The sequence below is a fragment of the Penaeus vannamei genome, chromosome 37 (genome assembly GCF_042767895.1).
Source record: "Penaeus vannamei isolate JL-2024 chromosome 37, ASM4276789v1, whole genome shotgun sequence".
Lineage (NCBI taxonomy): Eukaryota > Metazoa > Arthropoda > Malacostraca > Decapoda > Penaeidae > Penaeus > Penaeus vannamei.
Window position 1 is genome coordinate 27610635 of NC_091585.1, and position 17500 is coordinate 27628134.

Genomic DNA, 17500 nt, shown 5'->3' on the forward strand with positions numbered 1-17500 from the left:
GTTCCTCGCCTGACATCAACCTCTCCTTTCAGCCTCTGAGTTTACGGCCTTTCATTAAAGCATTTTCTTCGCTAATCGAACTCGCATAACGTATTTTGTCTCCTTTTTGGCGAAGAAACAATATTCCTAATTAGAGAGAAGCTGACAGAAAAAAGTACATTGATTGAATGGTGTTGTACAGCGGCAAGACCTCGTTATAATAACCAGTAAACAAAAAGTCCAAATTAATGGGGTTTGGCCACGCTAGCATCCAAGTGTTTTTTTTTTACTTTTTTCATTTTCCGAACATTAGCAAGACTTTATGGTAATTAGGATGCGTTTTTTAGCGTGTATATATGCCCCGGGATTTTGCAGTTATTATTTTCTTTCGGGCCTGACTTATGCCTTTACGAGCAATTCCACTCTCATTTGGGAGCAGACGGCAAAAAAGGCAAATAATGAACTGGCGAGAGACTTCCCGGCGAACGCACGCTTCCGAACACATTGGCGGCGGCGGGCAGCGCTTCGGACACCGATCACGGCCGTTCAGTCCATGCGAGAAAATGTTGATGTTGTCCTATATTTTCTGTTTTAGTTACTTTTGTTCTGTTGCTCCTATTTCTTTGTCTATTGTGTCTTTTATTTTCATTCGGTTACGGCATTTTTTCCGTATTTGATTTTATTTATATTTGCTTTACGCTCGTTACCCGCTTTCCTTTCGTCTTTTTTTTTCTTAAATTGTATTTCATTCTGTTTTGTTTACTCTCTTCCGTTGAAAGTTTGCTAAATTGTGCGACCGAAGAAAAAGTTCGAAAGGAGCGTTTAGAGAGAGAGAGAGAGAGAGAGAGAGAGAGAGAGAGAGAGAGAGAGAGAGAGAGAGAGAGAGAGAGAGAGAGAGAGAGAGAGAGAGAAAGAAAAGAAAAGAAAATACTCAATTCGTTACCAGATTAAATTTGCATTCACTGCTGACGTTAAACATTTCCAATATCATTTATACAGATTTCTTTATCATCCTCAACAGTATTATTTGATTTATTTATACTTTATACCCGTATTTTCTCCTAGGTCGTTATTCCCTTTTTTGGCGCTTCGGTGGAGAACTGAAGCGCATGAAACGGCTTCGATTCCGAGCGAAACCGCGCCGCGTAAACAACTTTGGGAACTTGGCCGATTGCTGCGGCCGCGCGGGACGCCGACCCTTCCGGCTTCGCGAGTGCGTGCGGGCGGGAGATTGCGTGTGTGGGGTGGGGGGGGGGGGGTGGCGTGTGTGTTGTTTGGTTGTGTGTGTGATATTGCGTGTGTGGGTGTGTATGTGTGTATACACATATTTACACTCACACACACACAGATGTGTGTATATATATATATATATATATATATATATATATATATATGTATATATATATGTATATATACATACATACATACATACATATATACACACACACACATACATACATACATACATATATATATATAAATGTATATATATGTATATATATATACACATATATACATATATATATGTATATATATATGTATGTATATATGAATTCATTTATTTATATATAAAACCATTTATGTTTACATTCATATATACGATCCATATATTTATGTACATCCATGTCTCTCCAAAAGCCGCATGTCTAAATCTATATCTTCCATCTATCTGTTCGCGTTCCATCGCCTTCGGTTCCTCGCTGACCCACGGCCAAGCATTCCCTCCCCGCACCGCGTCAAAGCCCGGATTGAAGAAGCGAGAACGAGCCGTGAAAAGAATAAAACACGAAATCTCACAAAATCTATAAAACATTAGAGATGTATTGCGGTGGCGAGTCCCTTCCCAGAGGATAATTCCGGGCCGAGCCGAAGCGCATCGTCTGTCGGTGAGATTACCGTGTATTATGATCGACTGCGTGTGCGGGACTGGACCCCGATTTCCGATGTGTGCGTTCGCGTGCGTGCGTGTCTGTGCTGTGCGTGTGGTCGGGCGTGCGTGTGCGTTCTTATAATTCTCGAGTTACAAGTTAAAGGGAGAAAATACACACACGGATCTCAAGCACGGCGATCCGAGAAGGAAAGGCAAGAAATCTGCCTTTCGGAAAGCAGCGCTTTGGGGCGGGGCCGCGGGGGGGGCGGGGGGGGCAAGGGGGCGGAGAGACAGAGAGCGAGAGCGAGAGGAATAAAGGAAGAGGCAGATCGAGAGGGAAGGATCGAAATCCTGCTCTTTATATGGATGTGTGTGTTTCTGTAGCGTTGCATCCGCCAATGCATAATGTCAATAACAATGTTAGAAGGAAGGCCTTTGGCCCGAAGCTGCTCCACCCGCGCGGCGGCGGAGGAAGTCGATATGTTATGAATGATCCAACATTCATATGCTAAGCCTCCCGCCGCGCTTAGTACTAATATGCCGATGGAGAATGTTGATACAGAGTGACATTCTATGAATATTGATCCTTTGCGCTGCTAGTCATCAGGAGCAATGCAGATGGCTCATCAGAATGCCAGGGCAGAGTAGCTGGCTGAGCTATGAACGCAGCTGTGTTCTGAATAATGTAATCTCATTTACCATTTCGCGTTTCCTCTCTCTCCTCGTGTGCTTTCTCTCTCTCTCTCTCTCTCTCCCTCACACACACATACAAATATATATACACAGATAGGTAGATATAGATTAATTGTTTCTTTCGTTCTTTCTATCCCTTCGTTTCTTTCCTTTCGAGGCTGGCCGAATGCAAGGAGCCGGAATAACATTGTTGTATTTCAGTATTTGAGTGAATTATTAAACTTTACTGCCCTTAATCGCTAATTTTTTTTCGGACTTGTTGCAATCAGCCAATTATCATAATACTGGCAAGTGCGTCATTACATCGATAATGGTAATGATGAAAAAATATTTCATTTTTGGGGGCTCTTATCTGAAACTGTCTTCTGTTTTTGTGTGTTTTCTTCTGTTCTCTTTTGTAGAATTTTCTTTCGTTCTCTATCTCGACTCATTGCTTTTTGTCCCTCTCCCTTTCTTTATTATCTCTCTTTCTTTCCCTTCTTGCCCTTCTCTCTTGCCTCATTTCTCTTTATCCTCCCAATTTCACCGTATCTATCTTCCTATCTCTCCTCCTTACTTCGCTCTGGCCTTCGCTTCCCACCACAGTCAGTACCGTCCCTCAGTCATCACCATCATCACTAATTACCTCTTCTCTCTCTCCCTCCCTCCCCGCCCCTCATCTCCCCCCCCCCCTCCCCCAGAGCCCATCAGCGTGCACGTGTCCCCGCGGCGCCTCGTGGTGGACATGGGCAAGACGGCGGAGTTCCGGTGCGTCGTGCAAGGCCACCCCATCACCTCCGTCACGTGGCTCAGGAACGGGAAGAGTCTGCCGCCCGATGGAAGGTGGGTGCCACGAACAGGTCTGGGGGGGGGGGATTAGGGAAGGCTCTTGGGGGTCTTGGGGGGGTGTTAGAGGGGTCTTTAGCAGGTCTTGGGGGTCTTGGGGTGGGTGTTAGGGGAGTCTTTAGCAGGTCTTGGGGTCTTGGGGGTGTTAGGGGGTCTTTAGCAGGTCTTGGGGTGAGTGTTAGGGGGTCTTGGGGTTCTTTAAGGGGTCTTGGAGGTGAGTATGAGCCGGGAGGGTGTTTAGGGGGTCTTGGGGTGGGAGGGGTCTTTAGGGAGGAGAGGGGGTAAGGAAATGGTCTTTAAGGTGGGGAAGGTTTTGGGAGAAAAGCTTTTTTTTTGGGGGGGGGTGGAGGGGGGTGGAGGGACGGCCCTTATCCAATCATATTTTTTGAATATTAATACTAACACTAGTTAACACCATTAGAATAATCAAAATCAGCATCATAGCCCTAAACTCTAATGCCTTATCGTTTCCTTGTAGACTCTGCAGACACGCACACTCTCCTTGTCCTTCCACGGGCGTGCGACAAGGACCCAACCCTTCTGTCAGACACGCGGAATGCGCTCCCTCCTTCCATCCTCCCGTGAAGATGAACCACAAACCCCTTCCTCATTTCCCTTGCCATACATCCCCTGGATACATTTTATATACATCAACCGAAAAAATCCTATACTCTCCCCTTTGGAGCAGACCTTTTCTTTAATTCACTTTGCAACAAACCCCCTCCTAGTCCCCTTACACCCCCCCCCTCCCGATATCCTGTTTTCTTCGCTAGCAATGAAAAAAGAATCCCATTCATCTCCTAGTAAAATGCCCCTTGTAATGGGCAACAGATTCCTGCACATCCTCTCCCAGCAGTTCATTCTAATTTTATTTCCTATGGCAATGAATTCCCAAATTGGATAAGCAATAAATCCCTAGATATCTCCCCATTAGCAACACCCCCCCTCCACCTCCTACCAACAAATCCCAGATATTCCCCCTAGCAAAGAAAAAAAAAAGTCCCCAATTTCTTCCCCTAGCAACCCACCCCAATTTCCTTCCCCTAGCAACCCACCCCAATTTCCTTCCCCTAGCCGTAGCCCCAATTTCTTACCTTTGGAGTGACACCTTCTTATGAATCTATCTCTTTATATACGCGATTATAACACACGAATATACGCAGGGGGCATACACACCCAAAGCAACATCATGCTCGTTAGATTCTTAGCTCCTTCCCTCTACTAACGCCCCCCCTCCCCTCTCTCTCTCTCCCCGACAGGTTCGTGACGTCCCCGCGGGAGGTGCTGACGGTGCACAAGGTGGGGAAGGACGACCGGGCGATGTACCAGTGCGTGGTCACCTCCCGACATCATAACATGCAGGCGGCGGCGCAGCTGGCTCTAGGAGGTGGGTACGGGGTGGGCGAGGTGGGTGCGTGGTGGGCGAGGCGGGCGCAGGGTGGGCGGGAGGGGCGGTTCTCCTATACCGCGTCGGTCGTGCCTTCGTGCACAGCTATTATTTCTGCAACTGATACTGTTTCCATGTAATATTTTTCGTGTGAGGCTAATGATCCTAGTCGCGCTGTTCTTGTCATGTGCTTTATCTTGAAGAGCAATTACTTCTACTACTGCTGATTGCCATGTACTTCCTATGCAACTGCTGCCTTTGCTAATGTTGTCATCTATCTGTCTGTTTTACTGCTTCTACTGTTATTACTATGGTTACTAATGACCTATTGCAGCTGAAACTACTGCTGTTTCGCTAACTATTATAGCTGCTTCCATTGTCATTGTTGATGATAACGTTACTAATAAGTGAAGTACTATATTTGGAGTATCACAAACCCTACGCTTTTACTGCCGATTTTCCTATTTGTGATAACTGCCTTTATCTCCACTCAGTTAATGTTGAATGTATTTGTGATAACCATCTTTTTAGGAATCAATCTTTTATATAAGCGATTCTTGATAACCATTATAAAAATACGAATATACGCAAGGGGGATACGCACCCAACGCAACATTATGCTCCTTAGATTCTCAGAGACGGGGAAAAACTAGCATCTGCATCTTTACTGCGAGAGTGCAGGCGAAGGACAGAAAATCATATCAAAATCGAACAACAATACATTGAGCGTAACAGGGTCGGTACAATAACAAGCGCGAGGGCGACGACAGCAAACACTTTACGCATGTTTGTTTACAATCGGTTGGCCCGCGCTGCCAGCTGTACGACGAAGGTTGCAGGTGATCGGGCCAGGTTATTCTAAATTAATTGGAGCTCGTGTGTAAAGCCGGGAAAAGGAGGGGGAGGGAGGGAGGAAGAGAGGGAGAGGGAGGGAGGAAGGGAGGGAGAGGGAGGGAGGAAGGGAGGGAGAGGGAGGGAGAGGAAGGGAGTGGGAGGGAGGGAGAGGGAGGGAGGAAGGGAGGGAGAGGGAGGGAGGAAGAGAGGGAGATGGAAGGAAGGAGGAAAGGAGGGAGAGGGAGGGAAGAAGGGAGGAAGGAGAGGGAGGAAGGGAGGGAGGAAGGGAGGGAGAGGGAGGAAGGGAGGGAAAGGGAGGGAGGGAGGGAGGGAGGGGAGGGAGGAAGGGAGGGAGAGGGAGGGAGGGAGGAAGAGAGGGAGAGGGAGGGAGGAAGAGAGGGAAGAGGGAGGGAGGAAGAGAGGGAGAGGGAAGGAGGAAGAGAGGGAGAGGTGGGAGGGAGGAAGAGGGGGAGAGGGAGGGAGGAAGAGAGGGAGAGGGAGGAGAGGGAGAGAGGGAGAGGGAGAGGAGGAAGAGTGGGAGAGGGAGGGAGGAAGAGAGAGGGAGGAAGAGAGAGGGAGAGAGAGAGGGAGGAAGAGAGAGAGAGAGAGAGAGAGAGAGAGAGAGAGAGAGAGAGGGAGGGAGAGGGAGGGAGGGAAGGCAAAGGAGGCAATAGAGGAGGAATGATAGAGGGGTAGGAAGAGAGGAAGGGCTGGGAAATGGGTGAAGGGGAAATAAAGGAGATAGAAAAGGGAGGAACAACGTAGGTAAAAAGAGAGGAGAGAGGAATGTCAAGAAAGGGTGAAGAGGGGAAGAAAAAAGGAAACTGGAGAAGAAGTAAGGTTGACAAAGGTAGAGAGAACGGAAGGTAGATGAAGAGTAGGTGGAGGAGGAAGGAGGGAGGGCTTGTTAAACGGAATTATAGGACTAACAACCCAGGCGATTACGGCGGGAAATTATATGGTTGTGAGATGAATAGAGCAGATTGGCCTGCCTAATCTCCCGCCCTGATTGGCGGAAGGCGCGCTGAGGAGACCGCACGCGGCGCTGCGACCCGGCGTGCGCCTGACAAGACACTCGCAGCCGCCGTCGAAGGCTTGGGGCGGCGGCCGCCAGGGGCGCTCGGCGGCCGCTCGCTAATAACCTATAATATTTCCCTTTTCTTTCTACCAAGTTAACGAAAGCGGCCCCAAAATATGGTGTCTACATAATGGGCGTGTTTTTGCTTTCTTTTCAGGGTTTAGTTACTGGGCTTGTTTTTCTCTCCCTCTTTTTAAGGTTTAGTTAAATAATTTGAAAACATTCGTGTTTGGATTTCCTTTTTCCCGCAGTTAACGAGAACGCCCGAATATAATGTATGTAATAATGCGTTCAGTAAAAAAAGAAGCGAAAAGAAAGGGGAAAATAGAAGAGAAAATGGCTCAATAACATAATTCCTAAAAAACCGTTAACAAACCTTTCAACTCTCGCAACGGGAAAACCTCGGAAACAAGATTAGGTTAATTCTAGGTAACGGAAGAAAATACTCGCGGAGAAAGAAAGATAAAAACAAAAAACAACAACAACGTTATAATGATGCAGAGACGACAGTGCTATTAGGGCGCGAAACGACTGTAATAACTACAAACTAGCTTGAAACTCGTTATGCAAAGACTGGTCGGGAATTCTCGGCATTTTTCTGAGGCTGAGCGTCGTTGCCTTAGCTTGCCTCGGCTTGCTTTAACTTGCCTCGGCTTGCTTTAACTTGCCTCGGCTTGCTTTAACTTGCCTCGGCTTGCTTTAACTTGCCTCGGCTTGCTTTAACTTGCCTCGGCTTGCTTTAACTTGCCTCGGCTTGCTTTAACTTGCCTCGGCTTGCTTTAACTTGCCTCGGCTTGCTTTAACTTGCCTCGGCTTGCTTTAACTTGCCTCGGCTTGCTTTAACTTGCCTCGGCTTGCTTTAACTTGCCTCGGCTTGCTTTAACTTGCCTCGGCTTGCTTTAACTTGCCTTGGCTTGCTTTATCTTGCCTTGGCTTGCTTTAACTTGCCTCGGCTTGCTTCAACTTGCCTCGGCTTGCTTTAACTTGCCTCGGCTTGCTTTAACTTGCCTTGGCTTGCATTAACTTGCCTCGGCTTGCTTTAACTTGCCTCGGCTTGCTCTAACTTTCCTTGGCTTGCTTTACCTTGTCTTGGCTTGCTTTAACTTGCCTTAGCTTGCTTTAACTTGCCTCGGCTTGCTTTAACTTTCCTTGGCTTGCTTTGACTTGTCTTGGCTTGCTTTAACTTGCCTTAGCTTGCTTTGACTTGCCTTAGCTTGCTTTAACTTGCCTTGGCTTGCTTTAACTTGCCTCGACTTGCTTTAACTTGCCTTGGCTTGCTTTAACTTGCCTTGGCTTGCTTTAACTTGCCTTGGCTTGCTTTAACTTGCCTTGGCTTGCTTTATCTTGCCTTGGCTTGCTTTAACTTGCCTCGGCTTGCTTTAACTTGCCTTGGCTTGCTTTAACGTGCCTTGGCTTGCTTTAACTTGCCTTGGCTTACTTTAACTTGCCTCGGCTTGCATTAACTTGCCTCGGCTTGCTTTAACTTGCCTTGGCTTGCTTTAACGTGCCTTGGCTTGCTTTAACTTGCCTTGGCTTACTTTAACTTGCCTTGGCTTGCTTTAACTTGCTTTGGGATTCCTCATCTTGCTTTGGCTTCCCTCGGCTTGACTTGGTTTGTTTTCAACCGCTTCCTTCCGTGTTTGGAAGATATGCTTCCTCAGAGAAGGGAGACAGGAAGAGGGAGAAAAAAGGAATGGAGGTGAGAGGAGGAGGAGGAGGAGAAGTTGAAAAAGAAGAAAGAAAAGGAGGAGGAAAAGGTAGATGAAAATGAAGATTAGAAGAGGAGACACGCATATAGAAAGAGAAAGAGAGAAAAAACGAAGAAGACAGGAAGAGGAAAAAGATGGAGAAAGAAAAGAGAAGGAAGAAGGAAGAAGGGGAAGGATGGGAAGAAAAGAGATCAAGAGAAGCAATAAGAGAAACAAATAAAAAGTAAGAGAGACGAGAATTGAAAAAAAGGCGACGGAGAAGACGGAAACGGAAGAGGAGAGAGAAAGGCAAAGAAAAGGGAAATGCAAGAACAAAAAGAAAAAAGAGAAGAAAGAAAAATAGGAAAGAGAATTAGAACGACGGAGGCCCTTGGAGCGGAGGGCGCCCGCGTGTGCCCGCCGCCCGCCCGCCCGCCCGCCCGCCTATGCCGCGTCGCCGTCATCCCGCGGGGGCGACGGGGGCGGTGGGGGGGGGGTCTCTTTCTTTCCTTGTTATAGTGTGAAGGTGAATATTTTTGTGTTTCTTTTCGTTTTGGTGGGTGCTTACACTGTGTAGGTGTGTATGTATGGGGAAACGCACGTGTATACACACGTGAGAACACACACTCACACACACACACACGCACACGCACACGCACACGCACACGCACACACACACGCACACGCACACGCACACGCACACGCACACGCACACGCACACGCACACGCACACGCACACACACACACACACACACACACACACACACACACACACACACACACACACACACACACACACACACACACACACACACACACACACACACACAAACAGCCAGACATACAAGTACATACAAGAACTCGTCGCGTCTCTCATATAACACGAAGCCAAATCAATAAGTTAACACAGTCATTTAATACTACAACGAAGACACGCCATGTTGATCCCCGTGAAGATAACGCAGAACACAATTTTCTCCTTTTTTCACCTCTAATAACTCCAACATGAACAAACACAAAGGCGAGAACAAGGCACTGAGTTTTGAAATTCCTTATTCATTCGGAAGTTCGAATTACTTTCCTTTTCATACGCGTATACAAAGGGAGGGTGACAATAAGAGGAGAAGAAACAAAAGAAGAGCATTTACGGTGAGAATAATAACCGGGGTGAAGGAGGGGCGGCGCGAGGGCGGAATTTGGCGGGAAATTTTTTTTTTTTTCTCTCTGAATTATTTGTTTACTCGTCTCGTTTCCGGGATGAGTGTTTTGGCTATTAGGTTTTTGGGGGCATTGTTGGCGCTGTCATTAGCAGATTAATTTTATGACGGTGATGATCATAACAATAACGATATTACAACTACTATTACTATTACTACCGCTACTACTACCACTACTACTACATTCACCATTACCACTATTACTATACTACTACCACTACTACTGCTGCTGTTGCTGCTACCACCACCACCGCAGCTCCAGCTCCTCCTCCAACGCCAAGCAGCAGCAAAAGGCCGGCGCGACCGCCGAGGCCACATGCCATTCTGCCATTCATCGCATCGTCCCTCCAATCCATTAAGCGCATTTAATTCAGGTGTTACGCATGATTTCCCGCGCGTAAACTGCCGACTTTAATTCGTGTTAAAGTTCTTCTACTTAAACTTGTTCTCTCTTCTCTCTTGTTCTCTCCTGTTCTCTCTTGTTTTAATGTGTTTCTCCCTTATCATCTCTTGTTTCTTTGTGTTTTTTCTTTCATCCTTCATTATTCTCGTTATGTTTGCAAACTCCCTCGGTCTTTTACCTCTTTTGATTTCTCCTTACGTTTTATTATTTATTTTCTAAGTCCGTATCCTCTATTCTCTATTAGGAAATGAAAATTAACCAGAAAACTGAAAAGAAAAGATGATAATAGTAATAGAGATGGAAGAGGAGAGTTATCTCGTTTCTCTTTTCGGAAAATCTCTGGTTTGGCCGCACTAAGTTCGGGCAAAATGAAGATGATATTTTTGTAGAGGACAAAAAGTAATAGAGGTTGGTACAAGAAATGATCTGCAGACAGGAATGGCACGCCGCAAATAAAGGAAAAGGTTCGCGCAAAGCGTCGCTCGCAGACCGAGTCCACTCGCTCGGCGCGAAAGCAGTTCCCGCGCAGCCCGCGCGCCGCCTCCGCCCGACTGCGCTCCTCCGCACCGCTGCCGCACGACCTGTCAGGAGGCGGCAGTTTAGCAGAGATTTCTAATTCCTCATTCAAGTTCAAGTACAATATTCCATATACTATATCATAAAAATGCGCACGACTATCGACTAATGTTTCAAATATATTCACGTCTCAGCCTTTTTTACGTTAAAATGTGTATTTTGATCCGCAGTTTTGGCTAACTCGTTAATATCCTTAATTGCCAAACTACTCAAACAATGCAGTCGATACTTAACACATTTCTGGCTGCACCGGCGGCCGCCTCAGTCTTCTCAGTGACAGTGACCGATGCGTGTCGTTTGTGCTACGGGCTGTGCTCGACTTTTCTTTCGAAATTTAATGGAAAAACTGAAGAGATCATAACGTCTTTACAGATTCATGGAATCATCCTAAATGAAAGAAAGTGTGAAAAGTGCAGTGCAATTTCCTGAACTGTTTCAGCTCTATCTTGCCGTGCATACCGAGGTGAAGAGAATGTTTCCCTGGGGGGTGTTGGGGGGCGGAACCCCCATCAACCCTCCCCTCGGGCAGTGCCCAGTCACCGCAACTTGGACAGTTGAGTAGATTTTGTGTTGGTTACCGTGTGCACTTGCGCTTTCGTATTCAAATATGGCGCCATAATCGGACACTCTCATTTCGGAAAAGTCGTATTTCATTGCATTCATAATTAACTTTAGCCATTTACTGACACTGAAATCAAGCTGGGCCCACTCTTTACCCCCCCCCCAACCCCCGGTTCCCCACGTGACCCCCAAGATTGTTGGACGGGTGCGTCTGTACCGTAAAGAATTACCTCCATTTCTTCCTCATCCTAATCCTCACCATCATAACCACCTCCTCATTACCCTCTCCCCTTCGCCCGCACCTCCTTTTCGTCCAAGCGCCTTCCCTCCCCCCCTTCTCTCTCTCGCTCTCGCTCTCGCTCTCTCTCGCTCTCTCTCTCTCTCTCTCTCTCTCTCTCTCTCTCTCTCTCTCTCTCTCTCTCTCTCTCTCTCTCCCTCTCCCTCTCCCTCTCCCTCTCCCTCTCCCTCTCCCTCTCTCTCTCTCTCCCTCTCCCTCTCCCTCTGCCTCTCCCTCTCCCTCTCCCTATCTCCCTCTCCCTCTCCCTATCTCCCTCTCCCTCTCTCTCTCTCTCTCTCTCTCTCTCCCTCCCTCCCTCCCTCCCTCTCTCTCTCTCTCTCTCTCTCTCTCTCTCTCTCTCTCTCTCTCTCTCTCTCTCCCTCCCCCCTCTCTCTCTCTCTCTCTCTCTCTCTCTCTCTCTCTCTCTCTCTCTCTCTCTCCCTCCTCCCTCCTCCCTCCCTCCCTCCCTCCCTCCCTCCCTCCCTCCTCCCCTCCCTCCCTCTCTCTCTCTCTCTCTCTCTCTCTCTCTCCCTCTCTCCCTCCCTCCCTCTCTCCCTCTCCCTCCCTCCTCCCTCCCTCCCTCCCCTCTCCCCCTCCCTCCCTCCCTCCTCCCCCTCCCTCCCTCCTCCCTCCTCCCCCTCCCTCCCTCCTCCCTCCCCCCCCCCCCCGGCCCGAAGCCCCATCGACCGCGCCTCACACACGACGAGCAAATTGTTTTACATTATCGTTGGCAGTTATTACGCATATTTTCCGATGGGCAGATGAGTGTCATCAGCGGCGGCGATGGGCGGCGTGGGCGGCGGTGGGTGGCGATGGGCGGCATGGGTGGCGATGGGCGGCGTGGGTGGCGATGGGCGGCATGGGTGGCGATGGGCGGCATGGGTGGCGATGGGCGGCGTGGGTGGCGATGGGCGGCATGGGTGGCGATGGGTGGCGATGGGCGGCATGGGTGGCGATGGGCAGCGTGGGTGGCGATGGGCGGCGTGGGTGGCGATGGGCGGCGTGGGTGGCGATGGGCAGCGTGGGTGGCGATGGGCGGCGTGGGTGGCGATGGGCGGCATGGGCAGCGTGGGTGGCGATGGGCGGCGTGGGTGGCGATGGGCGGCGTGGGTGGCGATGGGCGGCGTGGGTGGCGATGGGCAGCGTGGGTGGCGATGGGCGGCATGGGTGGCGATGGGCGGCGTGGGTGGCGATGGGCGGCGTGGGTGGCGATGGGCGGCGTGGGTGGCGATGGGCAGCGTGGGTGGCGATGGGCGGCGTGGGTGGCGATGGGCGGCGTGGGTGGCGATGGGCGGCGTGGGTGGCGATGGGCAGCGTGGGTGGCGATGGGCGGCGTGGGTGGCGATGGGCGGCGTGGGTGGCGATGGGCGGCGTGGGTGGCGATGGGCGGCATGGGTGGCGATGGGCAGCGTGGGTGGCGATGGGCGGCGTGGGTGGCGATGGGCGGCGTGGGTGGCGATGGGCGGCGTGGGTGGCGATGGGCGGCGTGGGTGGCGATGGGCGGCATGGGTGGCGATGGGCAGCGTGGGTGGCGATGGGCGGCGTGGGTGGCGATGGGCGGCGTGGGCGGCCGTCTGTGCGTATCGTAGGGGGGTAGGGGGGGTAGGTCGGGGGGGAGGAAGGAAGGGAGAGAGAGAGGGGGAGAGGAAGGAAGAAAGGATGGGAGGAAGAGAGTGAGTGAGAGGGAAAGGAAGGGTGAGAGAAAGGAAGAGAAAGAGAGAGAGATAGAAAGGATGGAAGAGAGTGAGAGGGAAAGGAAGGAAGGAAGGAAGGAGGAGAGAGAGAACGTAAGAAAGAGAGAGAGAGAGAGAGGAAGGAGCTCCGTTGTAGAGGGAAAGGTGAAGGAGGAGGCGGTCGTTGCTCAGGAAGGCTGCGTTTCAACTGCGTGTCACGGGTGCATTCTGAAGAGAGAAAAGAAAGGAAAAGAGAAAGAGAAAGGAGGAAGAAGGAATAAAGAAAGGAAAATAGAGAGAGAAATGAGGGAGGAAGGAAGAAAGGAAGAAAGAGAGAGAAAGATAAGAGGAAGAAGAAAGATGGAAGGAAGGAAGAAAGGAAGAAAGATAAGAGGAAGAAGAAAGATGGAAGAAAGGAAGGAAGGAAGAAAGGAAGAAAGATAAGAGGAAGAAGAAAGATGGAAGAAAGGGAATGAAGAAAAAAAATGAGAAAGGAAGGAAGGAAGAAAGACTAACGGGTGTGTTCACGCGATTTCTTCTCTATCTCTCTCTCTATCTCTCTCTCTGCCTCGGTGTCCGTCTGCCCCCCGCCGCGCCCGGCCGAGTCCCCGGCGGCGTGTTGTGCAACGAGCGGCGATTTTCCGCTCCGCCGCCGGGAGCCGCGGACGAAGACACCTCGGTCGCGCGGAATGCTCCTGGCGACAGTGCTGAGCTACGTGTCCCCTCCCTCCTCCTCCTCCTCTCTCTCCCCTCCTCCTTTATTCTCTGTCCCCCTCCCTCCTCCTCCTCTCTCCCCCCTCCTCCTTTATTCTCTGTCCCCCTCCCTCCTCCTCCTCTCTCGCCCCTCCTCCTTTATTCTCTGTTCCTTCCCCTCCTTTCTTCTTCTCTTTTTCTTCTTCTCCTTTATTCTCTGTTCCCCTCCCTCCTTCCTCGTTCCCCCCCTTCCCTCTTTATTCTCTGTCCCCCTCCCTCCTCCTTCCCCTTCTTCTCTTTTCCTACTTTTTCATTATTCTCTGCCCCTCTTCTTCCCTTTTCTTCTCCTTTTCCTCTTCTTCTCTATTTCCCCCTTCTTTATTCTCTGCCCCCTTCTCCTTCCCCGTTTTCCCCCACCTTACTTCTCTTTTCCTCTTTTCTCTTTATTCTCTTCCCCTCCTATTCCTTTACTTGATTTCTCACGAATCTCCTTTTCTCTTATCCTCTTACCCTTTCATCCTCTTTAACCCCTCTTCCTCTTTCTGTCCCCCCGCTTCTCACCTCTGTTCCCCTTCCCCTTTCTCCTCTTCTCCCCTTCCCCTTTCTCCTCTTCCCCCCTTCCCCCATTCTCCTCTTCCCCCTTCCCCTTTCTCCTCTTTCCCCCTTCCCCCTTCCCCTTTCTCCTCTTCCCCCTTCCCCTTTCTCCTCCTCCCCCCTTCCCCCTTCCCCTTTCTCCTCTTCCCCCTTCCCCCCTTCCCCTTTCTCCTCTTCCCCCTTCCCCTTTCTCCTCTGTCACCCATCTCCCCCTTCCTGTCTCTATCCCCGTCCCGTCTTCCCGCCCCCCCGACCCCAGCACACCATCGGCTTTAATTGAGGTCCCAAGGCGCTCTCCCTCCCTCCCCGGCGCTCTCCCTCCCTCCCCGGCGCTGTCCCTCCCTCCCCGGCGCTCTCCCTCCCTCCCCGGCGCTCTCCCTCCCTCCCCGGCGCTCTCCCTCCCTCCCCGGCGCTGTCCCTCCGTCCCCGCGGTGCCCTTCCGACGCGGCGCTGCGCCCGGCGAGGAGGTGGCCGCTGAAGCAGCTCATTAACAGAGGCAATTAGTCTCCCTTCGGCCGCGTCGCCCTCCGCGCGCGGCGCCGCCACCTGCTCCCGAGGGCAAGGCCACTTTAAGGGCGCCTCCCCGCACGTGCCCGCGGCGTCACCCGCTCTCACGCACGCCGCTGATGAACGGGATACATGGGGCGCAGCATAGTACACACGCACGCACACATGAATACACATCCCTCTCACACACACGCTAGCACCGAGACACACACACACACACACACACACACACACACACACACACACACACAGACACACACACACACACACACACACACACACACACACACACACACACCCTTCCTTCCTCGCGTATAAAGTAGAGGCGTTTTAAATCTCTATCCCCCCCCACCCCCACCCCTCGCCGGCGCGCTCCGCTCTTTCCCGCGCGTGTTCCCTCGACGCTACGAGCGCGCGCGTGCGGGAGCGACACCACGGCCCGCGCGCCTGTTTAAACTTATTCCGATGGCTCAATAAGTGAACTTTGCCTGTGAGTGCGCACCGCAATCCCCCATAAAGAGCGCAACTTTAGGCCTTAACCTCCTCCGACGCGTGAACGACCGCGACGGAGGTTCGTCGGGCGTGGAGAGCGGTTCGTGAATGCCTGCGGCGCGTCGGGCGCGCATCGGCCTTTACGCAGGGACGATGCCATTAAAGGAGTGAGTCCAAATTGATATTGACTTTTTATGGATTGATTTAATTTCCGTTGTTTTGCTGTTCCATGGCGCGTTATTAAAGATAAAAGTCCCTTCGATGAATAAACAATCGCTCTCTCTCTCTGTTTCTCTCTCTCCGCTTCAGTCCTCTCTCTTCCCGACTGTCTTTGCTTCGTTCTCTGCCTGTCTGTCTGTCTGACTCTCTCTCTCTCTCTCTCTCTCTCTTTCCTACTTCTTCTTCTTCTCTCTTTCTCCCCTCTCCCTCCCTCCCTCCCTCCCTCCCTCCCCAGCCCCACAACCGACGAAGCGCCAAGCTCCCCGGCAGAGAAGCGGAAGGAGGAAGCGCCCTGAGGGAGCGGGCTTCAGGAGGACCTCTTCCCGGCGCTTTCGAAGCCCTTCCCTAGCCCTCCCTCCCTCCCTCCCTCCCGCCTTCTTTCGTACCTTCCCTCCATCCATCCATCCCTCTCTCTCGCCTTTACGCCCTTTCTTCCCTCCCTCTCTCCCTCCTTCACCACTTTCCTCCCTCCTCTCTCTCTTTATCCCTCCTTCCCTCCCCTCCCTCGCTCCCTCCTTCCCTCCCCTCCCTCGCTCCCTCCTTCCCTCCCCTCCCTCCTTCTCTCCTTCCCTCCCTCCTTCTCTCCTTCCCTCCCTCCCTCCCTCCCTCCACCCCTCCCCCCATCCCCCCAAACCGATGAGTTGCTCTGACTCCATCCTGAAGATCCCGACCAGCAGGGATGGGAGTCGCAGGCCGCGAGGACGTGCCCAGTCTTCTCCAGGGAGGGGCTGGGGTGGGTGGGGGAGGAAGAGGGAGAAGTAAAAGAAGGAGAAAGAGAAGAAGAAGAAGGAAAAGGGGAGAGCAGGAGAAGGAGGAAGAGGAGGAGGATCTGGAAGAGAGGATCAAATCAGAAAAAAAGAAAATAGGAGTACAAGAAAAGAAGAAAAGAAGATAAAGTAAGGAGAGAAATATAAAGAAAGGAAAAAGAAGAAAATAAAACAAAGGAGAAAAGGCAGAAAAAACGAAAGAATTTCTGAAAGGAACGTTAAAAACAGGGACATCTCTCCCTTTCCCTCTCTCTCTCTCTCCCTCTCTCTACTGTTCTTTAAGGATCTAATCCCAAACTTCTTCCAGCAGATTCCACTCATTAATCCATAGAGATATAAGTCCCCCCAAGTAATCCTTCGAATCCCCCGAAAATCCCCATGAATCCCCACCAAAATAATCCCTCTTCCTCCCCCACGCCCGCCCGCCCATAAATCCCCATCAGCAGGTAATCTCTCCTTTACCCCCAGATCCCCCAATCCCTCCCATACCACCTCATAAACCCCCAAATTAATCCTACAAGTTAATCCCCCAAGTAAATACCCCTGAATTAATCCCTAAATGAATCCCCCAAAATTAATCGTGCAAATAAATCCCCCAAATCAATTCCCAAGTAAACCCCCCGAAATCAGTCCCCCAAAGAAATCCCCTAAAAGACCCCCCAAAGAAATCCCCTAAAATACCCCCAAAGAAATACCCCTAAAATACCCCAAAAGGACCCCAATTACCCCTAAAATACCCCCAAAGAAATACCCCTAAAATACCCCCAAAGAAAGCCCCTAAAATCCCCCAAAGCAGCCCCCGAAAGCCCCCGAGCAGCCCGCCCATGAGCCTCTCCCTCCGCAGACTCGTCGCCGGAGCTGCACTACCGCTTCCAGGAGCAGACGCTGCAGCCGGGCCCGTCCGTCAGCCTCAAGTGCGTGGCCACAGGGAACCCGCCGCCGCAGTTCGTCTGGACGCTCGACGGCTTCCCGCTGCCCGAGAGCGAGAGGTGGGTAGGGGAGGGAGGGGAGGGGGAGAGGATGGAGGAGGAGGGGGTGAGGGGGAGAGAGGGATTGGGTGGAGGAGGAGGGGGTGAGGGGATTGGGTGGAGGAGGAGGGGAGTAAGATGGATTGGGTGGTGTAGAGAAAGGGTGAAGGTATGGTAGGTGGACGTGCCTAGAGGGGGT

At 51.1% G+C, this 17500-nt stretch overlaps 1 protein-coding gene across 1 annotated transcript in view; it reads left to right on the forward strand.

Moving 5' to 3' along the window:
• Positions 1-17500, forward strand: part of Dscam4 (Down syndrome cell adhesion molecule 4) — a 136475-nt gene that overhangs the window by 40704 nt on the left and 78271 nt on the right. The window contains exons 10-12 of the mRNA XM_070115492.1: positions 3223-3364; positions 4627-4754; positions 17178-17322. Of these exons, the coding sequence (XP_069971593.1) occupies positions 3223-3364; positions 4627-4754; positions 17178-17322 (415 nt within the window). The remainder of the gene's footprint in view (positions 1-3222; positions 3365-4626; positions 4755-17177; positions 17323-17500) is intronic.